The 20590-nt window shown below is 38.5% G+C and overlaps 1 protein-coding gene across 1 annotated transcript; it reads right to left on the reverse strand.

Annotated features, from left to right (window-relative positions):
- Window positions 1-5706: 5706 nt before the first annotated feature.
- LOC123033453 (olfactory receptor 14I1-like) lies at window positions 5707-12872 on the reverse strand. Its single transcript, XM_044450055.1, has 3 exons — window positions 12640-12872; window positions 10730-10807; window positions 5707-6667 (listed from the first exon to the last, which is right to left on the reverse strand). The coding sequence occupies exons 1-3, from the start codon at window positions 12870-12872 to the stop codon at window positions 5707-5709; spliced, it is 1272 nt and encodes a 423-aa protein (XP_044305990.1).
- Window positions 12873-20590: the final 7718 nt, after the last annotated feature.

A 20590-nucleotide genomic window follows, 5' to 3' on the forward strand; every position in this document is an offset into this window, starting at 1 on the left:
TCAGCAAGCCTACATTAACACAACTATGCTTGAATCCATCCCAGTAGTCTTCAGAAAATATTGGTTCATATATAAAGAAATTACAGAGTCCTTTTGCAAGACTTGCCTGTTCTGTGTTTCAGGTGGTGATCATACATATATGTCCTTAGAGGTAAATTCCATGGAGCACAGTAAGAAATACTTCTGAATAAACATTCAATGGATCATGTTGTACATCATCTGTTCCAGTCACATTGCTCACTTATGTATAAAAATAACACTGCCTAAACATTTCTTTTTTAAACATTTCTTTTAACACGTTAAACATGAAAAGAAATGTCAAAGACTTCACATCTGAACAATCACACACACACAGACACACACATACTTCCAGATCTAAGGGGGAGACTGCTCAGAGCTGGGAATTTTGGAGTTCACTTAAGATACCACAGTGGCTGATCTGTGAGGTCAGGAAAGCAACCTAAGAGGCGGGGGGGGGGGAGTTTTGGATGATGAAAAGAGCAGAAGGTATCTTGAAACTATTCCACCCTTCTTCCCACCTTCTCTGAGATGCTGCAGGTAGATGAACAAAAAAAGCATTTCTAGTGGAAAAGGAAATGTGGAAGGCAAAGCATTTAAACAGGACTGGAGGGGTTGCTGGAAGAAAGGGGTGAAGATGCCAACTTTAGTCAGTTAATTTGCTTTTGCATAAATCTAACCCTAACCCTCTGCTTTGCATGAATATGTCTCCTAATAGTTACTTACCTGGAAATGAAGAATGGTATTTTCTTTGCCGAGAAGCAGTGACCAAGTACACCCAGTAAACAAGTCAGCAGCATGTGTTGGGGCATTCCAGGCACCATTAGCCTGATTACCTGCCTGAGTGCTGCTTGTCATGTCATCTGAATTTGGGCAGCATGGATTGTTTGAGGGCAAACAACTGAAGAAAAATTGTCCTAATGACCAAACAGCAAGGGTCAGTTACTTAGTGTTCTCCCACACAGACTCAAAGCGTTTAAAATATAAAATAAACCTCTGTCAAGAAGGTCAAAATTTGTATAGATAAGCATGGAAGCAAATGTTTTGACACCAAATGTCCTCAAAAGACTTGTAGTTCATGATAACCATGTACAAAAGTAACTGAATGTTTTCTGCTCTGATGTTTTCTGTTATTAATCATTGAAAAATTCTAATATATAAATCCACTATGTATGATGACTGTGGCAGCTGCTCTTGGCTGGAGATGGGCTCACTCTTTATTGCTAGTGTGCACCTACAATAAAAAGTCTTTTTTTAAAAAAAGCTACTTGCTGGTGTTGTCTGTCTCTCTCATGGTCAGCCAATGAACAAGAGAGACTTCTTTTTGTTCTCAACTCAATCCTCAAGTAACTCATGGCTGAGCAAGCTGGTTTGATCTTCCAGATAGCCCCAAAATATGCCTTGCTATCTTTTCCATGGAGTATATATCCTTCCCAATTTAGGAACCTAAGAAGTTATAGTACACTGAGGCAGACCACTGGTCCAACTCTGAACCCAGTGCTGCTGACCAACAGATTAAAAGTGGCTTCAGGATTCCAGGCAGAAATTTTTCAAGATGCAAGGCAAGAGTCCTGTGACAGAACCTCAGCCCCTTCCTGTGCTGCTTGCATTGCATTAGCTGTTAGCAGAGGAGAAATACTATGTTGAAATAGAATAATGACAGGCCAGGTATAGCCCTCACCACTCACCCTCCCTTTCTCTGATCTTATACCTAACATATTTACTTGTGTTAAACACATGTTATAGTGACTAGATTGTTAAATAAACAAATAATGGGAATTACATTTTATTGTTTGTATTTTATTAATTGCAGCCAGAGTGGAATTGTCAATTTTTCTATTTTATCTTGATCTATGTTGTAAGCCATCCAGAGACGCAAGTAATGGACAGCACACATATTTTATAAATAAATAAATAAACAAACAAACACATCCTATTGAGCAGCTTGATGCATATATTCACACAACCACAGCAGTTTAAATTTTACTGTTTCTACATGATACAGAGGTGGTTTGGGGTGCAGGAGACAAGGCACAGAACCTGAAGTTCAGAGAAATCAAAACTGCAGGTTGGCCCTGACTGTTTAAAGTATCATTGATTTCCACTGGCTTAAGCTTGGCAAGTGCTGTGAGAAAACGGACCAGTAATTTGAAATGTCCTAAGTTTACTTAGTTCTAATTTCTGTACCTCACTAACAATATGAGGTACAGATAAGCAGCAGTAAAATGAATATAAGATTGGGATGTGGTGTGGAATTGATGTATTTATTTTAAAAGAACATGACAGTGAAATACAGGAAAAGAAATGTGCTAAAGAGATTTCACATTCACTAGGAAAAAGATGAGAAAAGAGATGGTGATGAATTAAGATGTGGCAAAGAAGAAATTTTAAGACAGAAGAAAGTTGAAGGATGTACACGTTTGATCCTTGTAGTTTAAAAGCTTACTGTCTTGTTCTACCTGACCTTGGTAATTTTTCTCCCAGTCCTAGGTTGTCATATCATGCATTCTTGATAGACTAACCAGCCATCCATTGTTCCTTTTTCCATCAATCAGAATAAAAAGCAGAATGTCCATGCTTACTTGGGCTTTTCCTTGTTTAGATTTTTCTCTTCCTTTGTGGTTGGAATTCAGTAAAGCTGCAACAATGCAAGCATGAGCTGTATGCCTTATTGCAACCAACACTAAAAGTTAAAGAGGGAAGGGGGAACAAAAGGGCATCTAACTATTGTAGTATAGTGGTTTCAAGGGATTAACTCCCAGTTAGTTCCAGTTTGTTAGTTCTGCATTAAACCCTAGAGCCGAAACTCTATCCCTTCTGACACCCCCTTTCAAGACAATTTTCTTTTAGCAAGACTCTGTTGACTGTATTCTAATCATCTTAGTGAGGATCCTCCATGGTGTACTACTTGAAGTTAATCTTAGGTGCAATGAAACTCATTAGGGTAAAGGAATGGTTCCTTTGGTGCCATGGGGCATCAAAGGCTCTGCAGTAATATTAACATTTGTAAGAATAACATTTGTAAGAATAATATTACCTTTTGTAAACATGTATTTTATGCATATTTTAAGAGGGGAAAGGAACTATAGACTGTGCAGTGTAATCTTGTCCATGTTTTCCCAGAGGTTTGATCCCTTGAGCTCAGTGGACTTCCACCCATGTAAACTGTGCATAGGATTGCAGCAACATGGTCACCTAGCAAATTCTAAGAGTTGTGTTTTGTTTTGTTTTGTTTTGTTTTTAGTCAGTGTTTCTCTACATTAGTCATTTATTGCACATTCATGATCTCTCAGTCACAGATGTTGTGGGACCTTTCACAACATGGTCATCCACCTTGCCTCTCCTGTGTTTTCTGGTAATTTTTGCAGGGCTTTTTGACAGCAATGGAATCAACTGTTAAGCTTCAGATCACAAATGTCTGGAACCAAAGCTTTATGAAAGGCTGCAAATCCACATAAGAACATTTTGTTTTAGCTTGGCAAGACTCTATTGATAGCATTTAATTATCTAAGTAAGGGACCTCCACAGTATCCTGCCTGAAACTAATGTTAGGAGGAATGATACTCATTAGGGCAAAGGGATTTCCCAGGTTCAATAGGGTATCAAAAGTTCTGCAATATAAAAACAAACAGGTAAGGTCACCACAAGTAACTAATTGAAGTCCCACTAGTGTCAACCACCTTACACTATATTACTATGTCTGGATCTAACCTAATGTCTTCCATTTAGCCTGCCAATCCCTTACACACTTACTTCTGAGAGTAAATGAACAGGGTCATGCTGCATGAAGTAGTAATAAAAGAGGAAGGTTCAGGATCCTTCTGCTCTCACCAATTCTGTTCCACAAATGTAATGCAGTGCTTATGCCACAGAGATGCAATACTGCCATGCTTCTGCTATGGTGCAATGATGCCACAGCACTGATACCATATCTACTGAAGTAATGGCTCTTGTACAAGTGGATCTTGGTGGTGATATACTCCAGATGTCTCTTAATACAGTTGTGAAAATAAACTCTCATCTACTTGATGATGGCAATGATACACAGCACCATATTATACACAGGAACAAAATAATGAGCAATGAGTGATTTGCATACTGAATCAATGTACACATTTGTAAAACATAAATCATTAAATAAGCTCTCCAGTATAAAATATTGTTTCCTTTAGGCAATGCAATGTTTTATTAGAGATTGTGTAGAAAAACTGCAACGCAGAGACAATTTGATATGCATATTTTTCTTTAAAAGGAAAAATGAACATCAATGCATTCTACTAATTGTCTTATTGAGAAAAAAAAGCTTGCAACTCAGAAATTGCATTTGCCATGGCCACAGATCATTACAAAGGCTTTCTAACTAAAAGGGTCTATTATGTTAAGGTAAGCTGTCATTGTGAGCCAAATGCAGAGTATTTCAGAGGTCAATAACAAAGAAACAACCCTTTTTAATTCACATGGGAGAGTAAATTGTAGACATTTTCCCAAGAATCCAGGGGCTTTTGGAAAGTGAAACATGCATCTCTTTCTGTTGGACTTGAGAAGACTGGAAATACTCAATGGTTTGTCCCAGTCAAAATTTGCCCATTTCCCACTCATAACCCTGCTTTTTACATAGACACCAAGGTTTGATCCCTACCCATCAAACTCTGTTCCCCTTAATAAAATTGGGGAAAATATACTTTTTATCCTTCCCTGTGTCCATACAGGTTTGGAACAAAGTCCAATATTTGGTCCCCCATGAAAACTAAAGAATGAAATGAGAGAAAGCAGGGAGGGAGGGAGGGAGGGAGAAGGCTTGCTGAAGGAGGTGTGTAAATCCTTCTTACACAAAAGATCCTTCACATTCTGTAAACTGTCAGTGAAGGGAAGGGAAGGGAAGGGAAGGGAAGGGAAGGGAAGGGAAGGGAAGGGAGGATTCCAATGCTCTTCTGGCCAATGATGAATGAGGATACCTGTTGTCCCTTGACAGCCACCATCTCCGATTGCATTGCTCCAGCTAAGGCTTCAAATCCACACCATTATGCTAGAGTGAACACAGGGCTGTAACCATGATTAACCACTTCTTGCAGGAATGATGTAAATGAGTGTGGGACAACAATGGGAATGCTTTCCTGGGGGACACTGGGGGACTCTGAATGTGCTATTGATCACGATCCACGTGGAGATCAGAAAACCTGACTTTACAGATGGTTTTCTCAATTTCTGACTGGAGAAGGAGTGTGAGCACAAAAGTCCTTGTAGAACAGAGGGAGGAAGCCTATGCCAGCTGATCCAAGAGCCACCTGCACACTCAGATACAGCTGGCACTGACATCTGTCTGGTATCACCTGCTGAGAATGATGAGGTTCCTCTGGTTATTGGAATTGCAAACCTATTCTGATTTCCCATGATGTAATCAATAATCCAGGCTCAGAAGACATGCAAACCTGTCATGGGCACAGAAAACCTTAGAAAAGCTATGAATGGAGGTAGAGTGTTGTTCACCAGGCATAAGTCACCTTGGGGAAATGGGTGTGGATTCACATAACACAACAAGACATCATGGCTGGAAACTCACAATGGCTTGTCATGTTACATGAACCCAGTCATTGTTTTGTTCACTTTTAATGGCATTGCTTTTAGAAGCATGAGTGGAAACTTTGCATGTCTTATGTTATCTTAACCAATAGCAGGGGGTGGGGGTTACTATAACGTTGTAATATTGGCTGGACATTTCCAGTAAAACAGCTTCCATAAGGCAGCTTTGATATCCTTATTCCTCATGCTATAGATTATTGGGTTCATCATTGGAGGTAAAACAGAATATATTACAGCAAGCACCTCATCCAAATTAAATGAAGAGCTGGATTTGGGTAAGACATAGGAAAATATACCAGTACCAAGTAATAAAGAGACAACAACGAGATGTGGGATGCAAGTAGAAAAGGCCTTTTGCCTGTTTGCCACAGACGGCATTCTTGACACAGTGCTAAAGATCTGTACATAGGACATTACAATGAACACAAAACAGACAAGACCTAATGCAGAACTAAAGAGGAGAGCCCACATTTCACTGAAGTATGGGTCAGAGCAGGAGATATTGATGAGGTGTGGAATTTCACAGAAGAACTGATGGATCTTGTTGGAGCAGAAGGGCAGGGAGAAAATGGTACCTGTGTGCAGAACAGCATTGAAAAAACCGGCTACCCATGCCCCACCTGCCAACTGGATGCAGCTGCTCCACCTCATCAGAGATGCATAGTACAGTGGCTGGCAGATGGCAACATATCTGTCATAAGCCATAGCAGTGAGGAAGAAAATGTCTGAGGACATAAAGAAGAGAAAGAAAAGCATTTGTGCAGCACATTCAGAATGTGAAATTTTTGTGGTGTTCCTGAGGGCATTGGCTACTGATTTGGGAATGGTGACAGAGGTGGAGCCAAGGTCAACAATTGACAAGTTGACAAGGAAGAAATACATTGGGGTCTGCAGGTGGGTGTTCAAAGCTACCAGAAGGATGATGAGAAGGTTCCCCATAAGCACAGCTAGATACATTGCTGAGAAGAAAATAACATGTAAAATCCGAAATTCTTCATCCTCTGAAAACCCCAGAAGCTGGAAATCCCTGGTGATGGTTACATTAGGCATGGCTTCATTGGCATAGTGACTGTTGGCGGAAGAAGAAAGGTCATCATATATTCCTTGCTTGTGTTAGAGTGCCATCAGTCACATAACTTTAAACTCCTCTATTTTAGTTTATCTGTAGTCTTCTTTTAATCCAGGAGGATGCCTATCAAGTTACAATATTCCATTCATCAAGAAGATCATCATGAAAATGTGACAGAGTACAGCACAATATGATAATTGTTCATCCAATGAAATACTGAAGAATACATATACTGTTTATCAGGGGTTTCTACCATATTGCCCGTACTCACCTACATGTATCCCAAGGAGATAATGGATTATTTAAGCATGAAAAGCTTGACTGGTAGAAGTGGACATTTTTGCCATGCCTCAATAAATTATGGGGCACATGTGCCTGCCAACTGAACAACCCATTCAGAGCTGTAGAGGAAATATGGTATTTGGATGAAAGCTCTCCTGTTTAGATAGTTTAGACATGAAATCTTCGACAAAAAGAAATATTTAGGTGATATAATTTTCTATTTACCTATTAAGTTCTATGGATCTTTGACCATGTTCTATTTTCTAATAGCAAGAAATATTTGATGTAATTTAATATGCTATATTTTGATGCCAAGTCATATAAAGCATAATCTTAATAAAAATTGAATCTGAAGCTTTCCCCTTCTTAATTGGTTTGAACCCGACAAAACAAAATGTCTGTGTTAGTTTCAGGTGTGTTTATCAATCTTATATAGTAAACTGATAACTGAAATGTCCCTTGATATTGAAAAAATGGACAAGTCTTAGCAAAATTTTGTACCAACCTTCCCTCCCAATATCTACTCTCTGTCACTCAGTCTCTAACAGTGATTTAGCTGAAAGCTAGGAATGCAGGTGGGGTGGGTGGTGGGAGGGGGGTTCTGTCCACAGGCAGTGACCCAGTTCACCCCGTTAAAATTAGCTTGCTTAAGTCAGCAGCATGTGCTGGTGCATTCCAGGCACCATTATCCTCATTACCTGCCTGAGTGCTGCTTGTCATCTCATCTGAATGTGGGCAACATGGATTGTTTGAGGGGCAAACAACCCTCAAGTAACCCATGGCCCATCTAGCCTGTCTGACCATTTTAATATCATCTGTATATACCTTACTGTCTTTTCCATGGACTATATATGCTTCCTGATTTAGGAACCTAAGGAGTTAAAGTGCACTGAGGCAAACCATTGGGCCATCTACTAATTCAGTACTGTGATGAAGCACTCTGTAAATAGAATGATACTAATACTATCAGTAATATACTCTTAACAGATCTGCTGCTATTTAGCAGCAACAAATGGAATATAGGATTTGAAATGTGGTTTAGAATACACACACACACACATGAATACAGCAGTGAATTAGAGGTGGAAGAAATATGATAAAGAGATTTCACATGCATTACCAAAAAAATCAGAAACAGAGATGGAGATGATTTAAAATGTAGCAAAAAAGAAATAATAAGACGGAAGACAGTTAAAGGATGAACAGGTTTGACAATTGTATTTTAAAGGCTTACTGTCTCCTCCACCTGCCCTTGGAAATTTTCCTCAAGTTCTAGTTTGGCATATCATGCATTCTTGATGGACTAACCAGCCATTCATTCTTCCATTTTCCATCTATCAGAATAACCAACATAAAACCCATGCTTATTCCATTGGCTTGTAGGGGTCTTGTTTTTAGTTTCCTCTCCCTTTGTGGTTGGAATTAGGCAACCTGTAATGCTGCAGGCATAAGATATTGCCTTATTTCAAGCAGCAATAAAATTACTTGTGGGGGGGGTGGGGGGAGAAGGAGCAAAGAGATATTTAGTTAGCATAATGGTTTCTAGGGATTAACTTTCTGAATGTTCTAGTTAGCTCTGCAACAAAGCCCCAGAGCCCAAAGTGATTCTGCTGCTGTTGTTGCTTTGATCACATCACAATATGTGACCACAAACATCATACTTAAAAGAACAGATTGTATTACATTTCATTAGAATAAATTACTAAATCAGACCAATAGCTAATATGATTTAGGAGTCATGGTGAAAACTAGAAACCTGTTGAATTCAGGAGCAATATATAGTGGTGGTACCCATAGGCTTGGGAATTCCTACTTGTGTAAGTGGTATATCAAGTAACTTCAGAAAATGCCTAAAGAAGACTAAAGAGTCCTAATGATAGTGGAATCCAATTTCACCTACTATGGGTCTCTAGACAGTTACAGCATTGCCTTGTCCATACAGCAAAACCTGGGTCTTCCTCCTTTCATGAATCCTATTTACTTTGTGCAGACCAGAACACACATTATAAAACACTGTGCTAGATCTAGGGCAACACTTTTACTGAGATATTTGCTTTTTCTTTTAGCTGACTGAAAGTACAGAAAGTTAAAGCAAAAAATAGGGCTTCAACATTTAGCCTATTAATAAGGTAGATGAATGAATTAAAAATAATTGTATCAATTAGAACTTTTGTTAGGATTAAATCAGCATCAATATTTTTAATGTTTTGACCTTCCTAATTGTAGTTGGGTTGTTATAGTAAGACCAGCAAAGGATCTTGTTGCACTTCAGAGTCAAACCTTTAAAACCATACTATGTTAGTCATGACTGAATTGAGTCCATAGTTCTCATTTGGAACTAAGAAGGAATTTTCTCCTGGGTGTATCATGGTATCACATGGACTTAAGTCTGATTCATGATATAAATATGACAAAATTTGAAACTTAGGCATTCGTTAGTATTTAAGGTACCATTAGACTCTGTTAATTGTCTAAGTTCATCTACACACATATACACATAAAGATATACGGTGCAGATAGCAAGCATCATATTTCACAAAACACAGATTCCTTGGGAGACAAGAGGGGGCCTACAGGACGCCATCTTGCAGGGTCAGACCATTGTTCTATCTAGCCCAATATTCTCAAGACTTCTGGGCAGTGGATCCACAGGGTTTCAGGCAGGATTCCTTCCTAGTCCTACTGGGAGAGGCCAGGATTGGACCAGGAACCTTCTAAGTGAAAAGCATCTGCTCTGTCACTCAGCTGACATCCCTCCCAAGAAGATTGCCTCTTCTAGGTCGTCAGGAAACCCTGGCTTCAGCCCAACCTAATTACATCACATTTAGTCTCACTGAAAACAACAGAAAAGTTTAATCAGGATCAACATTTTGCATAGATTTTACATGGACTTCTCAGTCCTTATTATTATTATTATTATTATTATTATTATTATTATAACATTTCTATGCCGCCCCTTGCCGAAGCCTCGGGGCGGCTTACAACACAATAAGATACATTGAAATACAATAGAACATAATAAATAATATAAAATTAAAATTAACAGTATAAAATAAGTAAATCAAGTCTAAAATAAGTATGTTTTTCCTATACAACTGCTCTCATATGCAAATGATAGATATTATTTATTAACTAAAGTTACCTGACATCCAGTGTAACCCTATACATTTATGCATGTCTACTCAGAAGTAAGCCCTTCTGATTTCTAGAAATCAGTACAGTTAGAAAATATACATAACACTCTAGCCCAAGATGGCTCTCCTCAACAATCAAGAACTGGTTAGTTCACTTGTGAATGTCTGAACTGAAGTCATGGACACTGTATACTCCAGTTATATACTCCAGATGCTTCTATATTGTAGTTGTGGAAATAAATTATCATCTTGTTCATGGTGTCAATGAAGCCTACACAAGACTGTGTTCTGACAGGAATGAAGTACTCAGGAATAGTTGAGTGATAGACACTCACTCAATGTATGTATTTGAAACACACACTCACACACATACACACACATAGTAGAAAATTATCTCTGACCAAAAGTGTTTTTATACTTTAGCCAATGCAATTTAATATTAGTAATTACATAGAAAGACTACAGCAATGCAAAGAACATTTTCATGTGCATTGTTTTCTGTAAAGACAAAAGTGACAGTGCACTGTACAAGGTATATTACTGAAAAGGGGAAACAACTGAGAGCATTCATATTATTTTGAATAATATTGTTCCAAAGCAACAAAAATTAGCATCAGGGTATGAGTTGGTATGAAACATTGTATACTTGGCTGGAAGAGTCCCATAAAACATCTTCCACGGGTCAGCTTTGACATCCTTATGCTGTAGATTTTTGGCTTCATCACTAGAAGCAACACAGAAAAAAAATTGTAGCTAGTATCTGATCGAAATGATATGATGAATTGGAGGTTGGCATGAGTTAAGTAAACAGCAGCAACAACAAATCAGTATTAAGTACTATTGAGAAGACAGAGAAATGTGGAATGCAAATAAAATAGGAGAAATGAGAAACCACAACAAAACAACCATGGTAGATAACTAGCCATGATGGGTTGTACTGTTGCCCAAACTCAGTCTACTTCCCACAAATTAGTACTTTTTGCCAGGCAGTCACCCTGACGACCCATGGCTTGTTTTATGGGTTCTTCAACCCATGATAAGTTATTGCTACTGCAAGTGAACCATTTTGTTTTCCACTTACTTCTTCATCAGCGTATTTACATATATTTCTGCTTTTTTGCCTCCACAAGATTACATTACTAAGAAGGCAATATTGTCTGTTACCCTTTTTGGTGCACCTGCTTTTAGAACTCTTTCCCCTTTACTGGTGCTTTTTTCATTGACAGCTAGACAATTTGTCTCGGGCAACAAATTTGTAGTCACTTTTAATCAATGTATTATGTATTCAATTTTATGGCTTTTCTTGACAGTTAAAACAGACAAAAAAGTTGACGAGGCAAGACAACACATCTTACAGTGGTAAGATTGCACTTGCAAAAGACTGACAAAAAATAAAATCAGTAACAAAATTCATAAGTTTTCTGTACCTGAAAAATATGACTTTCACCTGTTGATTTTTGAGGCTCTGATTTTAAAAAGATGGTAGTGTGTGTAAAAGGGTAGCCATTGGAGCGTGGAGGGGAGACAGGGTGGGTTCTGCCATGAAGGCCACTGGTATTCCAGCTGGAGTACAGAGGGGAACAGGAGAACAAACCATAGTGAGCCCAGTCACCTCTCGGGCATACTGTGGGTTGTTTAGCAACCAACCAACCAACCAACCAACCACAGCTTGTTCACAAGGTGATTTAGCATGATGTGGGAACTCATCCAATGTATGAAATTAGTATCAAACTTTTAAAAATCATGTTCAACATACAATCCCTACCACATTTTATTCAATACAATATATGCACTGTAAAATACACTTCTACATGTCTATAATGATAACTGGAAAGCTAAGATAAATCCATTCTAACTCGTAGCTTAGTAGAGAAGACAGAAACTGAGAGATTGTATTGATACTATTATTAATTAAATTGTTCCATAATAAAATAAGGAGGCAAGCATAAGTCACTGGAGGCAACACAGTATACAATGCAGCAAGTATCTGGTCTAGATTGCAGAAGGAGTAGGAGGAAGGCATAAAATATGTAAAGAGAACAGTACCTAATAATAGAGAGACAACAGTGAGGTGGGGAATGCATGTAGAAAAGGCCTTTTGCCTGTTTGCCATAGAAGGTATTCTCAGCACTGTGCTAAAGAACTGGACATAGGATATGATGATAAGGACAAAGCAGACAAGACCAAATATTGAACTAAAGAGAAGAGCCCAAATTTCACTGAGGTATGAATCAGAGCAGGTGATCTTGATTAGATGTGGGATTTCACAGAAAAACTGATTTATGACATTGGAGCAGAAGGGCAGGGAGAAAATGGTACCCATGTGCAGCATTGAGCAAACCAGCCACCCATGCTCCACCTGCCATCTGGATGCAGCTGCCCCAGTTCATCAGAGATGCATAGTGCAGTGGCTGGCAGAAGGCAACATATCTGTCATAGGCCATGACAGTGAGAAGGAACAAATCTGATGACAGGAAGAAAACAAAGAAAAACATTTGTGCAACACACTCAGAATAGGAAATCCATGTTGTATTCATGAGAGCATTGACCACTGACCTGGGAATAATGACAGAGGTGGAACCAAGATCAACAATTGACAAGTGGATAAGGAAGAAATACATTGGGGACTGAAGCTGGGTGTTCAGAGCTACTAGAATCATGATGAGAAGATTTCCCACAATTATGGCCAGGTACATTGCCAAGAAGATCACAAACTGCAAAATCTGAAACTCTTGTTGCTCAGAAAATCCCAGAAGCAGAAAATCCATGATGATGGTCACATTAGACATCACTTCATGAAGGCAGGACTGGGGCCTAGTTGTACTTTTTCTGCCTGTTGTATTGAAGACATAATGCGAGTTATTAAAAATCATTATGTTGTTCTATAGGAAAGGTATCATTTCTGTTTCTAGATTTCATATTATATTGCCAAAACATGTACTGCTATTTCAAAAAGATAATTCTTGGTTCCTAAGTTAACAGGTCAGTCAATTTTAGTCTTTAAAACAAGATCAGTCCAGCTGAATGAGCCTCAAACTTCTCTTCTGACTGTTCTAATGAATGGGTGAAAGACTGAAGTAGAATTATAAAACAGTAATGTTGGTTCTTATGATTATTTTATTATTATCTTAATTAAAAAGAATATAAGAATAAAAATGAAATAATATTAATATTAATAATAACCTTAATATTTCTGCAAAAGAATGTATGGTTCTTTACCCTTTTGAAAGAACCAATTTTTATTTTTATGTTTTGCCTCTTGGGCAGGAGCAGTTGGAACCTGTGATGTCCTCTTCCATGTTTACTAATTAATTTGGTCCACTTCCAAACTATTACTTCATTTATCAACTAGACAACATAGGTGTATTACCAGTAACTATTGACTGTTATGTCCATACTAATCACAGTTAGCATAGTGCTTTTATATATTCACACTATTTCACATAACTTATCTTGCGACAATCAATGCAATAATCTTGTTAGGAATCACTGTTATTGTAGCAGAGGTGCTGAGAATTGTCAGTTTACTAAGTCCATGGCCCCCTTCATGGAGCACTGGCTTGCTGTGGCAAAGAGACTTGTGCAGCGCAATGAAGCTATGAGCTATGCTGCGCAGGGAGAGCTATGCCATCCACTGGAGAAGGAAATGGCAACCTACTCCAGTATCCTTGCCATGAAAACCCCATGGACAGAATATAAAGATAAAAGATATGACATCAGAAGATGAACCCCTCAGGTTGGAAGCTATCCAGAATGCTACTGGGGAAGAGCAGAGGGTTAGTACGAGTAATGCCTGAAAGAATGAAGTGACACAGTCAAAGCTGAAAGGACACTCAGTTGTGGATGTATCTGGTGGTGAAAAGAAAGTCTGATGCTGTAAAGAACAATACTGCATAGAACCTAGAATGTAAGATTTATGAATCAAGGCAAGCTGGATGTGGTCAGACATGAGAACAGAAGACGGAACATCGACATCTTGGGAAGCAGTGAACTAAAATGGACAGGAATGGGTGAATTTAATTCAGACGACTACCATATATATTACTGTGGGCAAGAATCCCACAGAAAAAATAGAGTAGCCAATAAAAGAGTAGGAAAAGCATTGCTGGGATACAATTTCCAAAATGACAGAATGATCTCCATTTGAATCCAAGGCAAACCATTCAACATCACAGTAGTTATTATTATTATTATTATCATCATCATCATCATCATCATCATCATCATCATCATTATTATTACTATTAGAACATTTCTATGCCGCCCCTTGCCGAAGCCTCGGGGCGGCTTACAACACAATAAAATACAATAAAATACAAAAATAACAATATAAAATTAAAATTAAACAATATAAAATAAATAAAAAATATAAAAGATATAAAAGAAGTTATAAAAGTTCAAGTTCAAGAAGTTATATAGTTCAAGTCTATGTGCCAACCACCAATGCCAAAGAGGTTGAAGTTGACCAGTTCTGTGCAGACCTACAACACCTGCTAGAACTTACACCAAAAATGATGTCCTTATCAGCATGGGGGATTGGAATGCTAAAGTGGGAAGTCAAAAGATAACTGAAATAACACACAAGTATGGCTTCGAAGTACAAAATGAAGCAGGGCAAAGGCTGGCAGAATTTTGTCAAGAGAAAATGTTGGTCATAGCAAACACTCTCTGCCAACAACCCAAGAGAAATGACTCTATGCATGGACCTCATCAGATGGTCAACACCGAAATCAGATTGATCATGTGCTCTGCAGTCAAAGATGGAGAAGAACTTGAGCTGAAAGCCAAAACACACAGAGATGCACCAAAACTTCAGCACTTCTTGCTCTCTCCAGAAAAACACATCAGTAGCACCCTAGATTTTTTTTTTTAAATCACTTCATGGGGAAATATGTACTCAGTAATGCTAACACTGAAAAATCTCTTGAAAAGAGGGGACCAAATATAGTCAATTCTTTTAGTCTGCCATTATAACACATGTCCTTCCTCTTGTTAGCTTCTGGTCTTGGCTCAGAGACATGGGATGAGAAAGTACAGTTCAGTCTACATGCATACATACGAAAACAGAGGACTTTGCATTCATGTGATTTGAAGTAATTAATCTTGGATTCATCAACATCAAAATACAAAAGTGCCTGTTCATGTGGTGTCTAGAGTACATATCGAAGAATTGGCCACCATATCATGGCCCTGGACATGTAGGAGAAGGAGAAGGAGGAGAGCAGCAGCTATGCTCAGACACACTGAATTCAATGAAACTCAGTTGATGTCAAGATCCCCATCAATGGCAGAAGAATGTATATCCCCCTACCACACATAAACACACAGGTACACATATCAGATCCTAGCATTAATATGAGGTATTCCAATAGTTTCCTAACATGCTGTGAACTAGTTCCATTCTTAGTTGAGCTTTAACTGAAATCAATGGGACACGTTTAATGGGATGATTTAAATTAGTCTTGTCTGAGTCAATTTTCACTTCTTGCAGTGGGTCTATTCTAAGTATAACTAAATCTGAGTCCATGCTAGTGGTCTTAGATTAATGAATTTATACATTGCTGAATGCCATCAACACTTACAGGGACTTCACTAGTTTATTCAAATTCTGCTGCTTGACAAATGACTTAGTAACACCTGAGTCTTACTGAATGTAAATCCTATATTAAGCTTCATTAATTTCAGTGGAACTTAAATACAATAGATTTTAGCTAGATGAGGGCGCCTACTTACAACATAATGGGACATGCTGTAGCTAACCTGTATGAATACAATTTGTGTACACTTCTCCGCAACTAGTAATATGACTCTAGGCAAGAAGTAGCACCAGATGAATTTTTAAGGATTATTTAATATCTTCATTAATTAATGCAACTTTTTAAAGAGTAAATAATGGGGAAATGAATAGGAATGCAAAAAGCAAGGATAAAGGGAAGGAAAAGCAGACAAGCTAAATATTGTAGCTGAACAGAGAGACTGACAAGAGTACAAAAAGCAGTAGGGAAAAAATAAAGAGGTGCCTCCCAAAGAAGAGGAGAAAAAGAAATTTATGAATCTGCACTCAGGGATACAGAGTTGATGGTTATAGATGAATAAATACCTTAGTATTACTTTCCTTTTTTCCTTAGATATCTTTCCACTGAAGGTGAAAATGCTTCTCTGTGACTTTCATGTTTCCTCATCCATCTCTTTTTTCCTATTACTCGGGATAGCAAATAAGATGATTAAGAATGTATATCATGTTTCTTGCTTACCACCCTCAGCATGCCTCTGTTTCTTTTGCCAAAGATTGGCAGTCAAAGCAGAATGCCTGTCTGCCTGGCTGGCTGATTTCAAGCAGCACTAGAAGTACTTGGGAGTGGTGGCAGAAGGGAATGCCTGGTTGTCCAGGGATGTCCAGAGATTTATTCCTTGAAGTCCAATGTAGCATCTCAGTTGCAAGGACCTAGAGGCACAGGAACAGGGCAGGGGATGGGAGAGGCTTTCATCTGAAGAGACTTTTGGATCTTGCAATACTGCAATCCATTGCATATGCCATAATTGTTTATTCGTGCAAACAAGTGAGAAAAGAGGAAGGTGAACTTTCCTGCCACAGGATGACAAACATAGTGCATAGGAGGAGCACATGTTTTGTTTCAGCCATGTGGTTCTTTGAGTTAGGTGTTACTCAAATGGCATGGAAATAAGCCAGGGAGTGACTCCCATACTGAGATGGTACCATATAGGGCTTGAGAGCAGCACCCCTTCTTCCTCCTGCTGTTTCAATGTCCAAAGCTAAGTCCATAAACCTCAGACCAACTTGCAGAAAGTGAGCTAGATAATGCAACCATTAGATGTATCCACAATTGGCTGTAAATTCAAACTCAAGGAGTGTTCATCAATGGCACATTCTTAAACTGGAGAGAAGGGATGAGTCAGGTGTTGCAGAGTTCTGTCCTAGGACTGGTGCTCTTCAAAATTTTTATTAATGGTTTAGATGAGGAAGTACAAGGAAAGATAATTAAATCTGCAGATGGCACAAAGCTGGGTGGAATAACAAATACCCTGGAAAACAGAGGTAAGATATAGGGTGAATGAAATTTGGAAGGGACAAATGCCAAGCCCTCCACTTAGGAAAAAGAATCTAGATGCATTACTGAAAGATGGGAATACTTGGCTCAACAATACTGCCAATGAGAAAAATCTTGGGGTTGTTGTAGATCAAATATGAGCCAACAATGAGCTGCAAATGGGAAAACACTATCTGGGGTTGCATTAACAGAAGTAATACTTCCAAAACACTTGAAGTACTAGTTCTCCTATACTCAGCACTAGTCAGACCTCACCTGGAATATTTTGTCTAGTTCTCGGCACCTAAATTTTAAGAAGAGGCTGAAAATCTAGAAAGGGTATGGGGGGGTGGGCGAGGATGATTCAGGGACTGGAGGCAAATCTCTGTGAGGAATGATTCAGAGAACTAGGCATGTTCAGCCTCAAGAAGAGAAGATTGAGGGGTGCTATGATAGCACTATACAAGTACCTCAAAGGCTGTTGCAATGAGGAAGGATGAGATCTATTCTCATTCTTTCCAGAGTGCAGGACATGGAATAAGTAAAAAGAAACCAGATTTAGACTAGACACCAGAAAGAAATTCTTCACTGCCAAAGCAATATGAGAATGAAACATACTACGTGGGGAAGTTGTAGGCTTACCTTCACTACAGACATTCAGAAAACATCTGCAGAGTCATCTAAATGGAATAGTGTAACTTAGTGTCCTGCAATAGCAGGGGGTTGGTCCAGATAGCCTTCTGGACACTTCCAAGAGAAACATGTAGGCTCAGCACTGGATGCCTAAACTGGAATGGCAAGCAAAAGCACTGCTTACTTGCACTTCCTCTTCCCAAATTCTTCGTACAACTTAAGAATGAAAGAAAGAAAGAAAGAAAGAAAGAATATATATATATATGAGAAACATTCTTAAGTTGTACAAAGAATTCATTCATTCATTCATTCATAGGATGATTGTTGTTGTGTGCCATTAAGTCATTTCCAACTTACAGTGACTTTATGAATGAAAGTCCTCCAAAATGTCCTATCCATGGCAGCCCTGCTTAGCTCTTCTAAATTCAAGGCTGTGGCTTCCTTTATCCATCCATATCAATCCATCTCATGTTTGCACTTCTTTTTCTTCTTCTGCCTTCAACTTTCCCTAGCATGATTGTCTTCTCCAGTGAATCCTGCTTACTCATGATGTATCTAAAGTATGACAGTCTCGGTTTTGTCATTTTTACTTCCAGGGAAGGTTTGGGCTTGATTTGTTCCAGGACTATAAGACCAAGATTTGGGTATAACTTAGTCACTAGGTGGCATTGAACCAAATTTTATCTGGGTACCTAACTGGAAATTTCCTGTTGCTGTTCTATTAAGCAGGGGCAATAAAGGGTCATGCTTCCTGCTTGCTTTGTTCCTTAAACCTCAACAAGTACTTGTTCCTAATTTCAAGCCGGGAAGAATTTCCTGCATGGCATAGAGTCTGAGCAGGGCTTTCTTTCCCATGGTTCAAGAGTAAAATCAGAGTGACAGGAGAAAGATGGCTGCCTCTGGAAATGCACTTTAGAAAAACCTTTTGTGTTGGTAGAGCCAGAGGAGATAAAATGATGAGTACACTATAAGGCCCCTTGAAAAAGCACCCTTAGTACCTTTGTATCTAGGTAAGGACCAACCATTTTTTAATCAGAATCACACAAATAAAACAATGGCATAAAAATGAAATAGATGTTAGCCTGGGTGGCTTGTCTGTAACACAGAAATGTCATAAATGAATGATGATTATTGAAATATTAACAAAAATAACACACACATTATCAGCTCTTGAATTTGTTCATTCATTAAACTAATATTCTGCTATTAATTAGTCTGAGGACTCTCTAATTCTTTGTCTTGCTGATTTCCTACAAAGTTATCTTCACCCTGTGGGAGAAGATGACTCTGTACTTATTAAAAAGTTACAAATTGAATTAATCCCATAGGGAACCAAACCTAAGCACTTTCCAATCTGCTGTTTATTTTTTTAAACACATTCTCTGATTGAAAAAGTGCTGTAAAATCAACTTACTTCAAGAGAATCAATCAATATTGTACATGCCTACATCTTGATTATCTATTTATTTATTTGTTTGTTAAATTTATAATTCCAACCTTTAGTTTCCTCAGTGGCTCTCAATAAAACATAAAGGTTATTCTTCAGCCCCAATTATGCACTAACTGAGAAAAATCATTATTACCTCAATCCAAAGAATTTCATACTGAATTACATACTGAATTGATTAAGACCAAGGCTAATTCTCTATCCATAAATAGAGTACATACTTTAGGAAATTGGGAGTACCATACAGAATCTTTGAGATTCAGGCATGCATAGTTTCAGAACCATGGAAGACATACAAACAGATGTATTTCACATCAGAGTATTAGTTGTTCTCAGGTGTCTTCAGCAAACTGCAACAGGCTAGGAAATGCATGATGCAAATAACAAAAGAATACTTTCTGCTAGATACCAGAGTCTGCATATGCCCTATGAAAAGCATCTAGCCTTGAACAGTTTAGAATTTTGAAAGTTTTCTGCCTGACAGACTAGAGAAAGGAAAAGTGGCCAGCTCTCCCCAGTTGTAGCTGAGTGACAGGGGACAGGGGACAAGGACTTGGTAAGATAATTTTGCAGGATGCCCTTAGACTGTGGCTTCTTTTTCCTTCTTACTGTTTTCAAAGCAGGACACTGGATTTCCTCTACTGAAATTACTGACATTGGAGAGCCTTTAAAACAGTCAATGGTGAAAACTTGGCTTCAGGTCAGTGTCTCCTTGACGGAAAGAAATTGAATAGGGATCTTATATGGAATTAAAAGCAGATGGAATAGTGTTGATGAAGATGGTTTTAAAGCAAAATACCTACAGCAAAATCCTTTTTTTTCACATCTGCACAAGATGACCCATCAAGACAAAATGAAAGCATGAATGACATTTAGCTATGAAAATGGTGTTTTGAAGGATTCATTCACCCTTCACAATAATATGCTCTTCTTCTTGCCACTCCCCATTTAGTTTCCAACAGTGTGCACATTTTGCAGATTGTTCAGAGACTCTAAGTCCTGAAGAAAGTGCAGAAGTGCCTCTCACCCCTTTTTGACAAATTTAACAACTCGCTTTGGGTACATTTAATAAGGTTATCTGTGTTAAATTCTGGACTGGGATTCTGGACTGGATCTACACAGACATTTGAATGACTGCTTTTCACACTTGCTCTCCCCAAAGAAAGTCCTGACAAGCCCCAAATTGTCCATGGAGAAAGGGGAAGAAAATATTTCATTTCTCCCATGGTGTTGCCTAGGATACCTGCATCAGGACTAAGAAGGGAAAAGGGGGAAAGAGGCAGAGAATGACCCAAGGAGAGCTCAGCCATCTGTTCTACTTACCATGGATTGTTTGCATTACTAGAAACATAGAAACAGAGTGAATCAGAAGGGATTT

The sequence above is a fragment of the Varanus komodoensis genome, unplaced genomic scaffold, assembly GCF_004798865.1.
Source record: "Varanus komodoensis strain SLA01 unplaced genomic scaffold, ASM479886v1 scaffold62, whole genome shotgun sequence".
NCBI classification, from domain to species: Eukaryota; Metazoa; Chordata; class Lepidosauria; order Squamata; family Varanidae; genus Varanus; species Varanus komodoensis.

Coding starts and splice junctions, on each gene's coding strand:
- LOC123033453 (XM_044450055.1), bottom strand. CDS start 12,872: ATGTCTAATGTGACCATCATCATGGATTTTCTGCTTCTGGGATTTTCT. Junction 10,808..12,639: donor ACCTCTGTCATTATTCCCAG/GTCAGTGGTCAA, acceptor TGTTGCTTCTAG/TGATGAAGCCAAAAATCTAC. Junction 6,668..10,729: donor TATGGGACTCTTCCAGCCAA/GTATACAATGTT, acceptor TTCCGCCAACAG/TCACTATGCCAATGAAGCCA.